Source organism: Patella vulgata, chromosome 1 (assembly GCF_932274485.2).
Source record: "Patella vulgata chromosome 1, xgPatVulg1.2, whole genome shotgun sequence".
NCBI classification, from domain to species: Eukaryota; Metazoa; Mollusca; class Gastropoda; family Patellidae; genus Patella; species Patella vulgata.
Genome location: NC_065879.2, coordinates 17,409,341 through 17,429,206, shown reverse-complemented (window position 1 = coordinate 17,429,206; position 19,866 = coordinate 17,409,341). Strand labels below are relative to the sequence as shown.

Genomic DNA, 19,866 nt, shown 5'->3' with positions numbered 1-19,866 from the left:
TTGTACATTAGAGGCAAGAACTGTCGTCCATGCAATAACTCTCGGTGCTTCCGGTAGTAGAAAACTTCGTTGAAAGAATTTATGAATCATTCTAAAGAGTTTAGACTAGTCAATTATTTTAAAATTTAGGCGTCGAAATGGCTGTTTCTAGTGTTCATTTAGAAGCAGACGCCTATCTGGTTTGTATAACTCACGCACTGTCAACGGAGAGAGAAGAAGTGATGGGCTTGTTGATTGGAGAGGTAAAAAAAAAAAAAAACAAACAAAAAATAAAATCGTAAAAAAACAAAAAATGCAACCCCTTACAACTGACCACATGCTCTGCTAAACTAAGAATTATAAATAGGCCTAAAGTGAACAATAAACGAAACTTAGAGTTAGTTTAAATTTCTCAATCATGAATCTCTAATAGGAATTTAAGCCCTAAAATGGTCCACTTCCGTTTGAGTAGTTTGACAGTAAAAGGCTATTTTAACTATTTAAAGATGGGTTCCCAGAAAATATTTATCGGGTGGTTATTTCCAATAAAAGTATGGCAATTTTGGTATATATGGAAAGTAGAGATATCCAATCCTACTGGAAAAATACTGGATTTTATTTTGAAAAACACTCATGGAGCATATACAGGACAAAAATGTAAGGGTTCCCCTAATCAACAGCCCGACGATTAGGAACTTTTGCACGCATGATGTCAAAGGTCACAAGCGAACATTGAGCGCTTGATGTACAAGTTGATAAACTTTATGAAGAGTTAGACGTACAATACTTTCTGAGATAAAAAAGGCGCGGGTAGTGGATAATCCGAGAATTTAATTAGGATTCGATATTTGTAATAAATAGTAAGCGATTAAAGACAACATCGTTTTATGTAAGCAACTAATTCTCCTCGGACTCCCAAGACGTGACGTAAACATGACCTGGTTTGATCGAATTTTAATAGCAGGGCATTCCTTAGCAATTACAATGTTTGAGAAGGATTTGAAGCATAATTATGACAAATTAATTAGTTTGAATATGTTTTTGGTCCATATATACCATTAAATCACCCAGTTTGTATGCGGGAACCCATCTTTAAATTACATTTACAATTTACATGTTAAAGTAGTGAAATTTGATCAATCTATTATGTTCTGTGTATAACAAGCCCGTCGCGGAACAGAATTGATAGGTCTGTTTTAAATCTGATTGAATCCAAGATGGCAAATTAAATACACAGTTGGTAGTTTGATTTTGTTTTCTTAATTAATAAATCAGATTGGGCCTACATATTAGCATGGATTAAGCCCAGAGATATTTGATATTTTAGCGAAAAATGCAAACGACGCATCCTTACTTTAATTATCATCCTTGGAATTTTAGTTGTTTAACTCAGAACTGCTAAGTTGATTTGGTTACAGGTGGATGTATGATTTGTTACCCGGCAACTCATTTTTAATTTATTTGTAGGTGGATGAGCAGCATGTGTCCCATGTTTCGGCAGTCATTATGTTACGACGGTCAGATAAACGACCAGATCGTGTTGAGATATCACCAGAACAACTCTCAGATGCTTCAACCAAGGCTGAGGTTAGTCAAACGAAACTATTCCATAAAACGATAAAAAAAATTGTTTGCATTGGAATGGAAAGGGTTTTAATGTCTCATCAACACAATTGTTAGATCATTTTGTGACTAACAAATGGTAAAATGATTTCCATGGTCACAGGTGCAAAGCTAGAGAGGTAATTTTTGCCCAACGACTATGTAAGACTTTCCTTGTCAGTCTCTATATATAAAGCAGATGCTACCCCCGACAAATGGGAAGCAAGCTGAGAGTGCCTGGAGCGATTATTAGAACCTGGGAAATGAGAATAAAAAGTTTAGAGTCCGTGATTTAGGCTTATCGTCGACACAGGTAATTTTTTTATTTGCCTACCGATCTCTGTTACTAAGTAATATCCGTATATTTTATTTGCTTCAGATGCTGGCTAAAGAATTAGATCGCCCAATGCGAGTTTTAGGCTGGTATCATTCCCATCCCCATATTACTGTATGGCCTTCACATGTTGGTATGTATCATTGTCTAATAAAACTTAATTGACATGTTAATGCCATTATTCAAGTGGGATGGGTGTCAGAGTGGTATAACATATGATGTGTGGAGAGTTTGATCTAAGATTTGTATGTATTGTGACTCAGTGAGTAAGGCACTATCTCGCTATCCAAGAGGCCCTGAAGAGGTTTCGCCTTGTTGGTGTTGTAGGATGGGACAGGAGGACCTGGTAAGGGCCAGTGTCTTCTAGATGTTCGGATGAGACATGTCTTCTATAATAATTATTAAAGATACATTATGTAAGATTTAGATAAAGAGCTAACCATTCTTGCTATAAAAGTTCAAAATGAATATATTGAAAATTTCATTCAAAGTACTCTATTGCGAGTTAAGATATTAGCTTAGGAAGGTTTGACAAGATGTGTGCACTGATTGTAACCACCATACTGGTTGTTCGTAGCTAAGCCTAGCTTCTCCATTTTTAAATTAAATCAAAATATGGCTGAACTGTTCTAATCTACTTAATATTGGAGGTATCTGATTGCATCGAGAGTTGATTATGGCCTGGATCAGTTAATTAATGTCTAATTAACAATTTAGAAAAAATTTCAGGTCTGAAGAAAGACCTGCAATAGGCATATTTAGCTTTTGCATAATGTATTTTTATTATTACTTCAATGAAATCAACTGATATCGAAAAATAACAAACAGATGAAAGAAAAGATCTTGATGTTGGATAGATTTACAGATTCTAGAAAATTCTTCCAAAATTGATTATTTTAATTGAATTAATTATTCGAATTCCATTTGTTGTGACTATTGACAAACTCTGTATCATTTTTGTTTCGTTGGATCAAGGGTTTAAAGGGTTAATATTTTCTGTTTTTATTGTAGATGTACGAACTCAGGCAATGTATCAGATGTTAGATCCAGGGTTTATAGGCTTAATATTCTCAGTTTTTAATGAAGATAAAAATACAAAGGTAAGTGCAAGGAACTGTCCAAGATTTCTTACGATATAAATCAATAGAAATAAAATGGGGTTATACTTTTCTGGAGCCACAGTGGCTAAGTAAGTAAGATGCTGGCTGGCTAGCCTGGAGGTCGTGAGTTCTCAATCCTGGTGTTGGCCTAGAAAGTTCATCAGGATTTCCCATCGTGGTTTCCCCTTGTCAGTGGTACAGGATGGAGGGTCTGACAAGGGCGGCTGCCCAGTCGTTCGGATGGCACGGAAAATCGAGGTCCCATGTACACATTGGGATGCACGTAAAAGATCCGTTGGCAGTTGGAATTTGTTATAACAGTAAGCTGTAATGCAACCGTCCAGGCAAAATTTTCCTCATAGTACACTGTATAGCGTATGCCCATCTTCATTAGCCCAGTCGGAGAGAGAGAGAAGGGTTTAACGTCCACTCGACACAAACTAGGTCATTTCGGGACTAAGGCTGACCTTAAAAATATCTTTGTTTCACCAAACCCGACCCACAATCGAGGAGAAGGGTCGGTAGGTCGGGTTTTTTTTCAGATTTTTTTTTTAAGAGCTAATTTGACAGCTTGATAATTTTCCGGGTGCAAACATTCGTCTTCTTTTATTGGCAAACAAATCAATGACATCGGGATTTTTCTTGATGCACGACTCGCACACAAATTGCGACAAACTCACGTTTGAAACTCCCTCAACACGTTTTTAACGATCGTGCGGGTTGTGCCTTTATTTTTCTCGAAAACGGATGTTGAAAATATCGTCGTCATGTTTAAAACGACGCCCCACAGACATAGAGGCAGAATCATTTCGTGGGAATGGACGTGCTTTCGTCTGCAACCATTTTGTTGAGAAGCGACACCTATGACGCTTTCGTCTTGATCAACCAGTTTCAATAATGAATCAAACCATAGCCATGGTAAAGGGAAATAACTCTCGTGATATATTTCAGGTTGACACACAAAATAAAATAAAAAGATCGCGGAAAAGTGCAATAAAATAATTTAAGTCGGGGGTGGTTTTAGTTAGTCGGTCGCGTTAGGCGAAACAAAGATATTTTTAAGGTCAGCCTAACATACGGTTTAATTTTATTTCAATAATTCGCTTGCGCATAGTGGTCTTTAGCAGTGGGAGGAAACCGGAGGACCCGGAGAAAACCCACGAGGTTGGACAGGCGACCCTACTCCTTGCCACGTACAACCGGGGATTCGAAACCACGCCAGTTGACTCAATGACAGACTTTATGATACAGCGCGCGCACGCTAACCATTCAGCCATCCAACCCCCCTTAGCCCAGTCGGTGCAGAACAGTAGGATTGGGCTAATGACAATAGGCATACGCCATACAGTGTGCTATGAGCGAAATTTTGCCCAGACAGTGGCGCTACAACCTACTCTTATATCGAATTCCAACTGTCAAGGGATCTTTTACGTTATTACGTGCATGCCAATGTGTACATTTTTCATCCCATCCAAACAAGCCCTTCGTCCTGCACCACTGACAAGGTGAAACCACACTGGAAAATACTACAGATTACAATCCTAGTAGAAATGTTGCTTGGTAATAAACATTAGATTATGGTTGGCCCCTGGATCCATTAACTTGATTTGATATTGTTTGTTTTTTCTAGCAATATCTGTGTAGTTTGTCCGCAGGTTTGTCTTATCGTTTCTGTATTTCCAGTTCAATCCCTTAATGTCATTGAAACAATTTATCATAAAAAACTGAAGATATAAGTTTGTGTATTTTTACAATGAATTTCTTTTTTATGTAGCAAAATCGAGTCCAGGTGACCTGTTTTCAATCTGTGAATTATGGAGGAGATTATGGACCACCTCAGTAAGTATTTATGTCATTCTATATTCTTCATAGAGTCCAGGTAACCCAGTCCTACATTTTCAAGACATACTGTACAGGTATGATATATTATTTTTTGTGTCCATTTGTAGCAAAAACCATAAAAGAATCTTTCATATAACGGTAACTTTGAAAATGACATGGCCTCATTAGGAAAACTTGACCCAATATATTTCATTGCACTGAAAAAAAGGGAAAAAAATCGCATAGGATTTTGAAAATCTTTAGTTTCAATTGATTTACAATGTTTTTATGTTGATGAACAGGTACGAGCGAGTGGAAGTTCCACTACACATTGTACCAAGTGCAGGTATAGGTTCAACAGCTCTTGATGCTCTCGTAGAATTACCCAGAATTCTGTGTCTAGAGGAAGGAGAGGCATACGATCAAACAACACAGGGCGGTGATCTGGATCTTCTAACTAAAATACAGAACGCATCAGGTGAGTGTGTACCATTCTGTGTGTGTGTGTGTGTTGGAGGTGGGGGATTATGTTACCTGTTCAACCATGTGCGGCCTCCTTTTTCTTCCCACTGGTACAGATCTCTACCTGCAAGTGAATTATTAAAATAAAATTGCACCATCTGAGTTTGGAGTCAATCGGATTAAAAAGAGAAATAGCGTTTAAGATCCACTCGACCCAGACTAGATCATTTCAATAATTTGTTTGCGTTTAGTGGTCTTTAGCAGTCGGAGAAAACCTGAGGACCCGGAGATAACCCACAAGGTCGGACAAACGACCCTACTCCTTGTCACGTTCAAGCGGGGAATCGAAACCACGCCACTTGACGGATTAAAAAGAAGCCCATCAAAAGATTTTAGGTTAACTTACATGTGGCTTTTGACCATATTCCCCTTGTCAGTGGTACAGGACAGAGGGTTTAGACAAGGACAGCTGTCTAGTCATTTGGATGGGACTTCGCAATTGGAATTTGATAGGCCATAGCACTGCTGTGTATGCCGGTCGTCAAGTCGGAGCAGAACAGTAGCAGGGTAAACCCCATTTCATTTTTCTTTTTTTCTCTACCCCCCCCCCCCCTTTTATCTTCCCAATGTCTGTATAAAATTGTCTGTGATTATTTCAGTTTACACAAATTATTTATGTCATATTATGTAATTGTCTGTGATTATTTTCAGTTTATACGAAATGTTTATGTCATATTATGGAAGTAATGAGTGGACCTTTAATACAGGCACTAGAGAATCGTCTTAAAATGAACAAATTTAGAATGGAACAATTGACGCAGCAACGAGAAGATTTAAAACAACAACTGAGAACCTTGAAAACTTCCTGATGAGATGTGAGATGAAGATGCCTGTTGTATTTTATAAACATTAGTTTTATTTACAAACTTTCGGATTGGGGAACCAACAGAGACAATGTTAAACCCCTCCCTCAATGTGTATTGGAGAATTGAAAAACAAAACTTGTGTATACTCTCTCCAAGTGTATTTGGGAACAGACAGTAACTATGGTAACCTCCTCGCCTTTCTCCATGTGTATTGGAGGTGGTAACTATGGTAATCCCTTTTCAATGTGTATATGAGAACAGTAACTATGTAAACCCTTCCCCCTATTAAATGAGTATTGGAGGACAGTAACTATGGTAACTCCATACTCTTCTCAATTTGTATTTGAGGATAGTAACTATGGTAACCCCTCTCCATTCTCAATGTGTTTGGAAGGCAGTAACTATGGTAATCCCCTTCTCAATGTGTATGGGAGGGCAGTAATGATGGTAACACCCTCTCCCCAGTCTCAGTATGCATTGAGGGAAAGTAACTATGGTAATCCCTCTTCCTTCTCAATGTGTATTGGAGAGCAGTAACATGGGTAACCACTCCCCCTTTTCAACGTGTATTCGAGGACAGTAACATGGGTAACCCCTCCCCCTTTTCAACGTGTATTGGAGGACAGTTACATGAGTACCCCCCCCCCCCCCTTCAATGTCTATTGGAGGACATTAACTTAGATAATCCCTCTCCCTTTGAATTGTGTATTGGAGGACAGTCACTGTCAGTGCATAGGTGAATTTCAAATGGTACTTCTGATGTAGACTGCCATTCAAATGGGCTGCTGGCTTATTTTGATGAACAAATATGATTAGAAATTTCAATAAAAGTTTTAATAAAAGCGTGTAAATCAGTTTATTACATTAAAGGAGCTAAATCTCTAATATTTGGGACCTAGAAATTGACCCAAATGGGTCGCTACACATATAATAATGTAATCTGATTGTATAGAAACTGATTTACATTCAATTGTTTCTGTTTTGACTCTTAATTTCAAAATCAGTTATGTCCAACGAAATACGACACAAGTCTCAACCAAATGCCAATTTCTAGCGTCTGGTTATTCCAGTCTATTGCGCATGCTCTCCAGATAAGATATGGCGTCACCATTTGACATGAGTTGTTGAATATGTCTAGCCCCATTCTTTCTGATCACTTGTTGCAAATGACGCTGAAACGCACTATGTTTATTTTGTCTTAAATATTGGATATCAGAAGCCTACCTTTTCCTGGTAAGATTACAACATCAATGTTGATTTGAATTGACATATAATTCGTGTTTTCAAGGTGTAAGACTTTGGATGATATTGAGTTAGAGACTTGGCTACTTTAATATAAGGGGGGTTTGATGGCTGAATGGTTAGCGTGCGCGCTGTATCATAAAGTCTGTCATTGAGTCGACTGGCGTGGTTTCGAATCCCCGGTTGTATGTGGCAAGGAGTAGGGTCGCCTGTCCAACCTCGTGGGTTTTCTCCGGGTCCTCCGGTTTCCTCCAACTGCTAAAGGCCCCTACGCGCAAGCGAATTATGTAAATAAAATTAAACCATATGTTAGTCCCGAAATTACCTAGTTTGTGTCGAGTGGACGTTAAACCCCATTTCTATCTCTCTCACTTTAATATGAGCTTTTTTTTTTCTTTTTTTTTTGACCAATTTTCGTTTATACATGTATTAGGTTCCAAAGAATAGAGATTTAGCCCCTTTAAATAATATCTCGGCAAAAAAAAACCTTTAATTGTTGTGTAAACAAATGTTGAGTGTAAATATTTATTAAATAAAAGTTGTTAAATATTTTTGGGAATTTGAAATAAGTATCTCCTGGCGGTTGGAATTCGATATAAGAGTAGGCAATAGCGACGCTGTCCGAGCAAACGAGCAAAATTTTACTCATAGAACACTGTATGGCATATACCTATCTTCATTATCCCAGGTTAAACCTCGTTTTATTTCGGTTTATTCCCGCGAAGGCGCAGTTATTGACCGTAACGGATTAAAAAAGGTCGTTTTCGACGACTTCGCGGGAATCCAGCCCTAAGGATTAAAATGGATTAAAAACGTAACAATGGTGTTATAGATTGTTATGATAAGAATTTACACTTTCATAATCCCCACTTAACTAATTAACCAACATTTTAGCAACAGATAATAAATAAAAAACATAACTATACTATAACAAAAATTAATTTAGTCAAATAAATAAAAAAACATAACTATATTATAACAAAAATTAATTTAACTTTGCCAATAAAAACAACTATAATATAACAAAAATTAATTTAACTTTGCCAATAAAACAACTATAATATAACAAAAATTAGTTCAATTTCGCCAAATACGACACCCTGTCTAAATACTCGACTACTGTCAATTCATCGTACTGCGTCTTCGTTTTAATTCCTCGAGCTGGCTTTGAATTTGAGCATATTTATATCTTTTCTTTGGTGGTTCCTGTCCCCCAGCATATTGGACGATTCTTATCTCATTAATATTTTGTTCTTGTTGCAAAAATGTAATCAATTCAAAAACATTAGAGTGGGCTTTTCCAACTAGCTTCTTACATATAACCACCTGAGCAAAGATATCGCCCTCCGCGATTTGTAGGTACAAAGCTCAATCCAAGTTGTGCGTTTGCCATTGTAGAATATTATCTGAATTTCAGATAGTGTAACGGGATTTTATATCTTTAAAAATGACACTGATTGTGTGAGTGAGCGAATAGGTGAACACTACTTGGGTGATTTGATGATATTCATCATTAGTTGTCAATTGGTGAATAAATTCAGAGTGAACATAAATTCATAAAATCTTTAACACCGTTAATTGGGTCCTAATAACAACATGTCTCTCTTCAAACGAAAGCCGACACGTCGATATCTGCGCCTTCGCGGGAAGGATTAATTTTGGTCACGATCTGTAACTGCGCCTTCGCGGGAATACACCTTTATTTCATTTGTCTATGTTGTGTACCGTCATCGGCGCTGAAAAAGCGTTTGGCCTCGCTAACTGTCGTTAATCACTATTATATAGCGGCTATTTTAGGTAACTAGGTTACTGAGTTTATATGGTACGGGAAGACAAATTTGTTTATTTATTTTAGTAAAAATAAATCCCTTTTTATTAGGTGTATTAAAACCAGTTCATTGACACCCTGTTTAAAGGTTTGATCGACATCTAATTTCAATGGGATTGACTTCAGGTAATGACCCAGTTATAAATCTATTTCACACGACCTTGAAATGTACGTATTACCAATGCTATTTGCAACCGAAAGAGGCATATGAGATCTTTTATAATTCGGGGAAGAAGTGGGCTAAAATATATAGCCTGAAATCAGTTAATAATATTGCCCACCAAATTGTTCTTTTGCTCGATTGTTGTCAGCACCATCGGTTATTTTAGCGAAACGGGTCTGTTTTCCCGGAAGAAACGCCCTTTGGACATACATGTATACTAAACCGCGAAAAAAAAAACGTCAGTACGATTTCAAAATCAGAGAGGCCTTTAATCAAATCATTCTAGAAAACGACTTACTAAATGGATCAAAGCAATTTTTTGTGAACAGTATGTCGGCACATTAGTGATTAATTCATCACAATTCCAAGACATTACGAGGTTTAGAGTCTGTACACAGTCTATACATCAGTCTCTGGTGTGCCCACCGCGAGTGTCAATAACAGCAGCGCAGCGTCTGTACATGGAGTGGTCCAGACGATTGATGAACGCCATTGGCACCTGGAACCACACTCTCAGAAAAGCCTGTGGCAATCCAGCGGTACGACCTTATTAAATATCCTCTGAATTTCATCCCAAAGATGTTCAATCGGGTTTAAGTCCGGACTAAGGGCTGACCAGTGCATAACGTTGACACCGTTCTGTTGTAAAACGTCCCGATTAATTCTGGCGGTGTGGGCACGGGCGTTGTCATGCTGGAAAACGTTGTTTCGATGATGTGCGAAATGTGGTATGACGTGGGGTCTGAAAGCTTGGTCGATGTAGCGCACTGCTGTGATGCCGCCTCCTCTCCCTGGACCAAGATTTTGGAATACCACAAGACCCACTCTCTGGTTCAGACAGATTCCACCCCAAACCTTTATGCTTGGAACTCCCCATGAGTCTCATTCCATGACACATTGGTCAGAAAAACGCTGGCCACGTCGACGCCATATTCTGGTCCTGCCATCTGCAGTTGATACGCGATACCGACTCTCATCTGTGAACAGAACAGTTCTCCATTGGTGTTGTTGGGCAAACTGTAGACGTTCACGTCGATGGCGAGGGGTGACAATCGGTCCACGGTAAGGTCTACGGCAATGGATGTTCTCTCTGGTGAGACCTCGGCGCACTGTATCGGTACTGATGGGCCTTCCGTGTGTTCCCACTGTCAGACGTGCTGTCTCAGATGCCTGTGTGAATGGATTCTGCACGTGCTGTCGCACAACATGGCGGTCTTGTCGCCTTGTTGTAATCCTTGATCTACCAGTTCGCGGGCAATCGTCCGTGGTGTTGGTGGCCCGAAAGCGTTGCTGAAGCCTGTAGATGGTCTAAACATTGACCTGGAAGTGATTGGCAACGGCTTGGGCAGTGTGGCCAGCGTCGAGTCGTCCAAGCGCCTGGTTTCTCTGAGCTGTCGTGAGTCCTGGCATGCCGCTGACGTTGTAGTGTGAATGATTCAACCAGGTATATGTGTGCATTTTATAGGGGTGATCCCGGTGAACATCAATCATGTGCAGCATGAGTTACATGAAACTCATGGAGAACACATTACCATCTCAGAAGTCAGGTTGCGTTTTTGAGAACATTTCCTTCGTTCAATTCTGTGTTTGGGAAGGCGCCTTACTGCTCAGGTAAAGTTGGGATGTGGACACAAATTATACAATAAAAGCATTTGGCATGTTTTATGCAATGCGTCTATTCAGAGTAACATACCAACCTGACGTTTCATTTTCTGCTTAGTATATTTATAAGTGTAACATCAACCTTTACCCTCCCGCGTTCATTCAATATATCAACAGGCAGTTATTGTTGCGACCTATTCAAACACATGTCATATATTAAAGGCCAGATTATACTCCAAATAAGTTAAATTCAAGAGAGTTTAATGTCCTACATTACACACACACAGCAACAAGTTTATAGACAACGTTCTCACATAGTAACACGTTTATAGACAACGTTCTCACACTGCAGCATGTTTATAGACAACGTTCTCACATAGTAAAACGTTTATAGACAACGTTCTTACACACACACAGCAGCAAGTTTATAGACAACGTTCTCACACACATACAATAACACGTTTATAGGCAACATTCTAACATAATAACAAGTTTATAGACGGCGTTCTCACACACATACAGTAACACGTTTATTAACAACGTTCACCCACACATACAGTAACACGTTTATAGACAACGTTCACCCCCACACATACAGTAACACGTTTATAGACAAGGTTCTCACATAGTAACAAGTTTATATAAGACAACGTTGTCACACACACAGCAACATTTTTATAGACGAGAACTGCCAACAAGAGAGAGAGACGAGTACATTAAAGACATGCTATAATTTACAAAATATTTGAAAACATTTTAGTGTTAAACGATTATAAAGCAAATTCTCCTAATTCAATTAATATCACAGCCATCTGATGGCATACATAGTTGCTTATCGGTTTGTCATGTAAATAATAATTTGTATAACAAATGTAGCCAGATAAAAGACCTGCAATTTGTAGATTTAGCTCTTACATAATGCATCTTTAAAGAGACAATAACACTCTTGCTGGCTTGAAAGCTAACAGTAGGACGTTAAACCCCATTTCATTTCATTTCATTTGGCTTGAAAGCTCCAGAAAATAAATAATATCTCTATCTTAGTACTAGATGTTTAAGTGTCCTACCTGTTGTGTAAATTATCCATTACATCCTATTTTACTTGTCCAGAGGGTTCGAAAATATTTTTAAATCGAAGTTTCATTTGAAAAGGTTTACGTTAGACGTTTCAAACCATTATGTTGAATTTTTCAAATTTTTTAAATAAGGTGTGTTAGATGAAATTTGTATCATCAATTAATTGAAATATTCTAAAATAGTACAATTTGTTGACCAGAATAAAGATTGGGACATATTATTCAGTTACAACAAGAGTGGTATTGAGCCTTTAATTGAATCATATATACCGGTATTATCTCTTTTAGCAAAGTCATAATGGCCTCCTTTAAGATTTGATTTCTCATTATAAAAATGTCAACATGTCGACATTATTTTATTTGATGTAGGCCTAATCTTGAACTTCAAGCCTGCCCTCAATAGTGACGGTTGTTGTATATCTGAAAGTGTAAGGGAGGTATAGAATTCGAATTATTGGGGGGGGGGGATGGCTGAATGGTTAGCGTGCGCGCGCTGTATCATAAAGTCTGTCATTGAGTCGACTGGCGTGGTTTCGAATCCCCGGTTGTACGTGACAAGGAGTAGGGTCGCCTGTCCAACCTCGTGGGTTTTCTCCGGGTCCTCCGGTTTCCTCCCACTGCTAAAGACCCCTATGCGCAAGCGAATTATTGAAATAAAATTAAACCATATGTTAGTCCCGAAATGACCTAGTTTGTGTCGAGTGGACGTTAAACCCCATTTCTCTCTCTCTCTCTCGAATTATTGGAGATGAAATTAAATGGGGTTTAACGTCCTAATTGTCTGCACCGCACCGACTGGGCTAATGAAGACAGACATACCCCATGTAGTGTTCTACGGCCTACTCTTGTATCGAATGCCAACTGCCAAGGGTGTTTTACGTGCACGCTAATCAATGTGTACACGGAACCTCGGTATTTTGTCCCACCCGAACGACTAGACAGTTGTCTTTGTCAGGCTTTCTGTCCTGCACCACTGACATAGAAAACCGCGTCGTAAAACGACGAGGAACTTTCTCAGGCACAAGAGTAATTAGAGTTTAGTGGCTTAAAAGGTGTTTCGATATTTGCTACACACAGGTTTTGTATATCTTTCAATTGCACCACACGCACCCTTTATCCAGCCCCATAGAGCCCCACCCGACACCCTCCTTCCCGCAATACACCCTCCACCTTCTATCCAGCTACAGCGATCCGCCATCCTCGCCCTCTATCCCGCCACATATACAGCCGCTACCCGAACCTCTCTATCCAGCCACAGGAATCCGCCACCCCACGCCCTCTATATCCAGCCCATAAATTCGTCAGGGATCGCCTTTATAAAAATCTAGCCGAGTCATTGATCGTCTTTAATATGAATAGATACACCAATTCAATATTAATTTATTGTAGCTTTAACACATGCTGTTGCGATAATATAGGGGGTTGGGTCGTCGAATGGTTTAACGCGTGTGTGTTAGATATTAAGGCCTATCATTGAGTCAAGGGTGTATTTTCGATTCCCCGCTTGTACGTGACAATTAGTAGGGTCGCCTGTACAACCTCGTGGGTTTTCTCCAGGTCATCTGGTTTCCCCCGTCTTCGTAAGCCTAGTCGATGCAGAACTATAGGACGTTAAGCCCCAATTCATTTCATTTACTCTGGTTTCCTCCCACTTCTAAAGACTCCGCGCAAGCGAAATATTGAAATGATATTGAACAATATGTTAGCCCCGAAATGACCTAGTTTGTGTCGGGTGAACGTTAAATCCCACACCCTCTCTCTCTCTCTCTCTCTCTCTTTCTCTCTCTGGACATATATTACAATATATACACTGAATGAAATGGGGTTTAACGTCCCACTTTTTTGCACCAACCGGGATAACGAAGATGAATAATATATATACACACATTCCTTTATCTTAAAAAGAAAGATAAATGAAATGAAACAGGGTTAACGTCCTACATTTCTGCACCAACCGACATAATGGAGAGACCTAAACGCCATGCAGTGTGCTACGAGGACCATTTCCCCCAGAAAGCAGTGCTGTGGCCTACTCTTATTTCGAATTCAAGCTGTCAATGGATCTTTGTACGCACACACCAAAGTGCGTCCACCCACTCTTCTATCTGTGTAAGGGACGTCGGGTAATCGTTCTACGACAGGTCCACAACCTACACCACAAACAAAGAAGCCAGACATGGAAATCCCGAGGAACTTTCTCACCGAACAATGGAATCGAAGTCGGTATCTCCTGTTTAGTGATCCTTTCTCATTGAGCCGCAAACAAACCACTAATTTATTCCTACCGCGGAGATAGGTTTAATTCTTTCAGATAACAATCTTGCTGTTTTACTATCTTGTAGAATTGGGAACCTCCCTTCTTTTATTTGTAGCTGCCAGAGGACCTGTAAAGCAACTGCTTATAGTCGTTTGGATGGGATAAAAGAAACGAAAACGGAAGTCCGTGTAATCGTTGGCGTCCACGTAAAAAAGGGCGATTACGTCGCATTTCTAGCACCCCCCACCCCCCATACTCATAGCACACCAAGTGGCACACAACCCTAGTAACAATTATATGTACGTAACAAATATTCAATGTTTGGGCTACGTGCATTAACTATCCAAATATTACTCAAATTTGCAATTGGCCAGACTTCCATTGGAGAAAAACAATATCTGAAACAACTTAATCCCCGTATCCCCACTTTAACCCCATACATACGGGGATTATGACGTGAATAATGACAAAGAAGTTTCAAGGTCCATGATATTGTGTAAATATACCAGAATAATTTAGTTGAATATACAGAAGGATTCAAGCTGCAGTATTTACAGTTAGTGCATGCCTTATCTCTGGTAAGAAACATTTTTTATTTTACCCTTGGTGCTAGCAATATATATAGAATGTGATCGCCGCTCTTGTTCTCTACATTTTTTCGTTTCTCGTGGACAATTCGCTGCATACTAAACAGAAGCTGTGTGTCTACAATAAGCTCCGTTTGAGAACAGACACTAAGCTAACTGTATGACATCTTAAGTCCTAAATCGACGATTTTAGTCGAAAACACTAAGCACGCTTTCAGAATTTTGAGAAGTAATTATTCCGCCCCCATCTAATAAAATTGAAATGGTTTATTTGGCCTGTCTGTGTATGAAATGTGAAACTGAGTAGAACCGCATTAAAACAGTATACTCATTCTAGGATATGGCGACCATTTAGGGCAGAGATCTATTTTCGAGGGGGGTTGGATGGCCGAATTGTTAGCACGTGCGCGCTGTATCATAAGGTCAATCAGTCAACTGGCGCGGTTTCGATTCCCCGGTTGTACGTGACAAGAAGTAGGGTCGCCTGTCCAACCTCTTGGGTATTCTCCGGGTCCTCCGGTTTCCTCCCACTGCTAAAGACTCCTACGCGCAAGCGAATTATTGAAATAAAATTGAACCATGGGTTAGTCCCAAAATGACCTAGTTTATGTCGAGTGTACGTTAAATCTCTCTCTCTCTCTCTCTCTCTCTCTCTCTCTCTCAGTGGCTAAGTGGGTAAGGCGCTGACTCGCTAGCCTGGAGGTCGGGTGTTCGATCAGGGCATTGGCCGAGAAAGTTCATCCAGTGGTTTCCAATTGTCAGTGATGCAGGACGGAGGGCCTGACAAGGACAGCTGTCTAGTCGTTCGGATGGGACGAAAAACCGAGACCCGTGTACATATTGGCGTGCACGTAAAAGATCCCTTGGCAGTTGGAATTCGATATAAGAGTAGGCCGTAGCGCCGCTGTCTGGGCAAAATTTCCCTCATAGCACACTGTATGGCGTATGCCCGTCTTCATTAGCCCAGTTTAGGAGCAGAACAGTAGGACGTTAAACCCCATTTCATTTCATTTCTCTCTCAGTTCTCTGTGTGCAGAATGAATAGGTTGGTGACAGGAATCAGCAGTTCGTGAACAACATCAGCAGTTTGTGAACAACATCTTGACGACGCTCGCTGGAAACCACGCGGTTGTTCTGACCCGATTTTTGAAGAAAGGGAAGATTTTAAATCTTGTTTCATTTCAAGCTTAGGGAGACACGATGGCTAAGCCGGTAAGACGCTGGCTCGCTAGTCTATAGGTCGCGGGTTCGTTCGCGGTATTGGCGGGGAAAGTTCATCGAGATTTATAACACTATCTAGTCGTTCGGATGCCCGAAAAACCTCGGTTCCGTGTACACATTGGCATGCACGTAAAAGATCCCTTGGCAGTTGGAATTCGATAGAAGAGTAGACCTTAGCCTACACTGTATGACGTATGTCTGTCTTCATTAGCCCAGTCGAAGCAGAACAGTATGACGTTAAACACCATTTCATTTCTCCCGTTTTGATCTGATATGTTTAGTTCGACGAGAGAAGCCCTGTTAGACATTGCAAGAATATTTCAATATCGAAAAATAAGTAAAAGTATGTATGATACTGCTAATGTTATATCTCAGTCTATAGGCATACATCTTTTTGTGCAGAAAAAGTGTTGCCCATCTTGCTAATAATTTATTGATTATAAACTTCAATTTACATGTTCATCGTACACCCAAACTGAAGAGGTCTGATGGTGAATGGCTTAAAGTGTGAGCTTTAGTTCGTAATGTCTGTCATTGAGTCAGGTCGTGTGGTTTCCATAAGGCCTGTCATTAAGTCAACTGACGTGGTTTCGATTCCCAGGTTGTACGTAACAAGAAGTAGGGTCGCCTGTCCAACCTCGTGGGTTTTCCCCGGGTACTCCGGTTTCCCCCCATGGCTCAAAAATCCCCACGCGCAAGCGAAGTATTGAAATAAAATTGAACAATGTGTTAGTCCCGAAATGATCTAGTTTGTGTCGAGTGGACGTTAAACCCCATTTCTCTCTCTCTCTCTCTCTATCTATCTATCTCTCTCTCTCTCTCACGTGTGGTTTCGATTCCTAGCTTGTACGTGACAAGGGGTGGGTTCGCCTGTCCAACCTCGTGGGTTTTCTCCCGGTCTTCAGTACCATATATTAGTCTCGAAATGACCTAGTTTGTGTCGAATGGAAGTTTACCCCCTTTCTCTATCCAGTCCGTCTTGATTAGCCCAGTCGGTGTAGAACAGCAGGGCATTGAACCTTATTCCATTTTTTCTCCAGTGTCCTGATTACCCAACTACGACGACCCCAGAGTGAGTAAACATATATAGTGATACTATATTATTATGTTTTTGATTGTCATACGATTGAGTTCAAGGTACAACTTGAAGATCTGAACAAAGAGTTTATAGAATACATGGAGCTCTGTGTAAATATTACGTACTACCCCAGTAGCGGAGCCAGAGCGAGCAAAGGGGGTGACATAATAGTGTTGGATTAATATTTCGCTAAGCAGGGCTCAACATGACAATATTGTGACTCCGTACTACCTCAGTAGCGCAGCCAGAGTGGACAGAAAGTGACAAATGGTCCCTAATGCTGGATTGATGTTTCGCTGAGCGGGACATTTTGGGTAAAATTGCAATCGTTTAGCTTTAATTTACAACACGTGATATCTCCTAATAAAAGGGATATATAATAGTATGTACAAGGGGACCGCTCTACACGTAAACAAAATGCATAAGACAAACCTGCGGACAAGTCACACAAACTACGCAGTGCAAGCTATAAACAACAAATATCAAATCAAGTGAATGGAACCGGACCGGTGGTCATTGGTAAGTACCCCCGCCCCCACCCTACAAAAATTAAATTAAATGAAATGGGGTTTATCGCCTTACTGTTCAGCTCCGACTTAGCTAATGAAGACGGGCATATGCCATACAGTGTACTATGAGGGAAATATTGCCCGGATAGCAGCAATTTTCTATCGAATTCCAACTGCCAGGGGATCTTTTACGTGCCCTTCAATGTGTACACGGGAGCTCGGTTTTCCGTCCCATTCCAACGACCGGGAGAACCACGACGGAAACATTTTTGGCCCAATAAACACAAGAAAGGGGCCATGGGAATTAATGATGCCGATCGTCTGCCGAATGACGGGACCCCATCCCAAACACTGTTAAAGGCCCCGTCATACTTATTCGAAAATCAAACAGAACCAGTCGGAATGAAGATTCCAAATTGACCAAAATTCTTACTGTTTTGTAAGAATGCTTAGTATTTGGTTAAGGTGCTGAATCGTAATTTAAAGTGGAAAGGCGTAAAACAGTTGTTTGATCTGAAAATACAAGATCGAGCGATATTTATATACGTCTAATAAGTGCTTAGTATTCACAAATGATGCCTTTGTTAAGACAGCCATACAAAGAATTTTATACAAAGTGTATTCCCAATTTGGATTAATAGTCGACAGAATTTTTAAAAATTGTATTGCTCTGTTATTCTGGTTTCAAAGAGTCTGTTGATTTACTTGCATTGATCACACGTGAAGTACTATATTTAAAGGTGGAATAGACTTCCAGTCTGATTTAAACACAGATCCTATTTCGTTTTTTTTTATATAGTTCAAAATTTCGTTTTACTTGTCTTTACACACTAGGGATAAGACAATAAAACGGTCTGTTACGGCGACTTCTTGGCGTGCCATGCACAGAACTGTGGGTAAACCACTAGAAACGTCAACGCTGATTGGTTAATCAATGTCTGACGCCATAGGGTCAAAAGCCGCTCGTACGACCCCTGACACGACCTTCGGGTACAACTTGTCAGATCTTCATGTAGTATAGGCCATCGAAAGTATAAAAAACGAAACGAAATATAGATCTGTATTTTAATCAGATTGACAACTTCTTATCAAACCTGGCCCTCGCTTGGTCGCCGCCCCTAATTTACCTGTATTTACCTGTATTGGTCATATTCACGTGGAGCACCATTTATAGGCTGGGTATACCTTTGTATCAATATTGGCTGAAATCTATAATCAAACGTAAGTTGCTTTATCATAAATACTTGATATTACTACACTGTTTAAAGAACCCTTGATCGGTTATATATTATAAATAGAGGAACAGAGGAACTGTATTACTTCACACAATTATTGTTTGCTAAATTTCTAAACAATTTTATCCGACAGTTTAATGTATACGCCAGGTATTTTTTTTAGCTCTTTTATGCTACTAAAACTTTACTTCATCTGTTATCGTAATTCTTATTTTATTTTGGGAAACGACTGGGTCCTTTAGCGAGTGTACCTTGGATCGGAAGTTTATTACAGGCCTCTACTTAGACCTACCCATTTATGTTTCTTTCATCATACAACGAGACAAATAATTAACTTTGAGATAATATATCTTTAAAACGCTCTGAAATCTAAATAGTTCATATTGATTACAGTATTTGTATTAGTTTTTTTATAGCAAAGGATTCGTCCCATTATTTTATTACCATAGTTTTAAGAACTCAAGAAGTATTTAGAAAACTATTAAATACCCCGATTAAAACATGGGTATATGTGAAAGGGTGGGACGATTTACCCATTACTACCCAATACTACCCAATACCACCCAATACCACCACATACTAGCCAATACTACAACACAGTGATGCAAAATGGACATATCATATTTTTTTTAAATAGAGAGTTGTATCACGGGAATGTACTTCAAATCCGATATCGATGTCTGGCTGTTTCATTTGCCTCCCTATATCACCCAAAACAAGCAAATAATAACCCAATAATACCAAATACTTACCAAATACTACTCAATATTGACAAATAACAGCACATTAGGATAATTACTGCAACGAATATTTGATATTTTACCCAGTTATCTCCCTTTACAACCGATAAATAGAGTTTAGATTGCTACTCAGGTTAAAGCTGAAATCCGATTACAAAACTATG

The 19,866-nt window shown here is 39.5% G+C and overlaps 1 protein-coding gene across 1 annotated transcript; it reads left to right on the top strand.

Moving 5' to 3' along the window:
• Positions 1-33: 33 nt before the first annotated feature.
• On the top strand, positions 34-7,009 carry LOC126811520 (lys-63-specific deubiquitinase BRCC36). The gene is made up of 7 exons (XM_050537207.2): positions 34-242; positions 1,447-1,566; positions 1,961-2,048; positions 2,927-3,015; positions 4,790-4,854; positions 5,139-5,314; positions 6,010-7,009. The coding sequence occupies exons 1-7, from the start codon at positions 138-140 to the stop codon at positions 6,165-6,167; spliced, it is 801 nt and encodes a 266-aa protein (XP_050393164.1). The 5' UTR covers positions 34-137; the 3' UTR covers positions 6,168-7,009.
• Positions 7,010-19,866: the final 12,857 nt, after the last annotated feature.

Coding starts and splice junctions, on each gene's coding strand:
- LOC126811520 (XM_050537207.2), top strand. CDS start 138: ATGGCTGTTTCTAGTGTTCATTTAGAAGCAGACGCCTATCTGGTTTGT. Junction 1,567..1,960: donor ATGCTTCAACCAAGGCTGAG/GTTAGTCAAACG, acceptor TATTTGCTTCAG/ATGCTGGCTAAAGAATTAGA. Junction 2,049..2,926: donor TGTATGGCCTTCACATGTTG/GTATGTATCATT, acceptor TTTTTATTGTAG/ATGTACGAACTCAGGCAATG.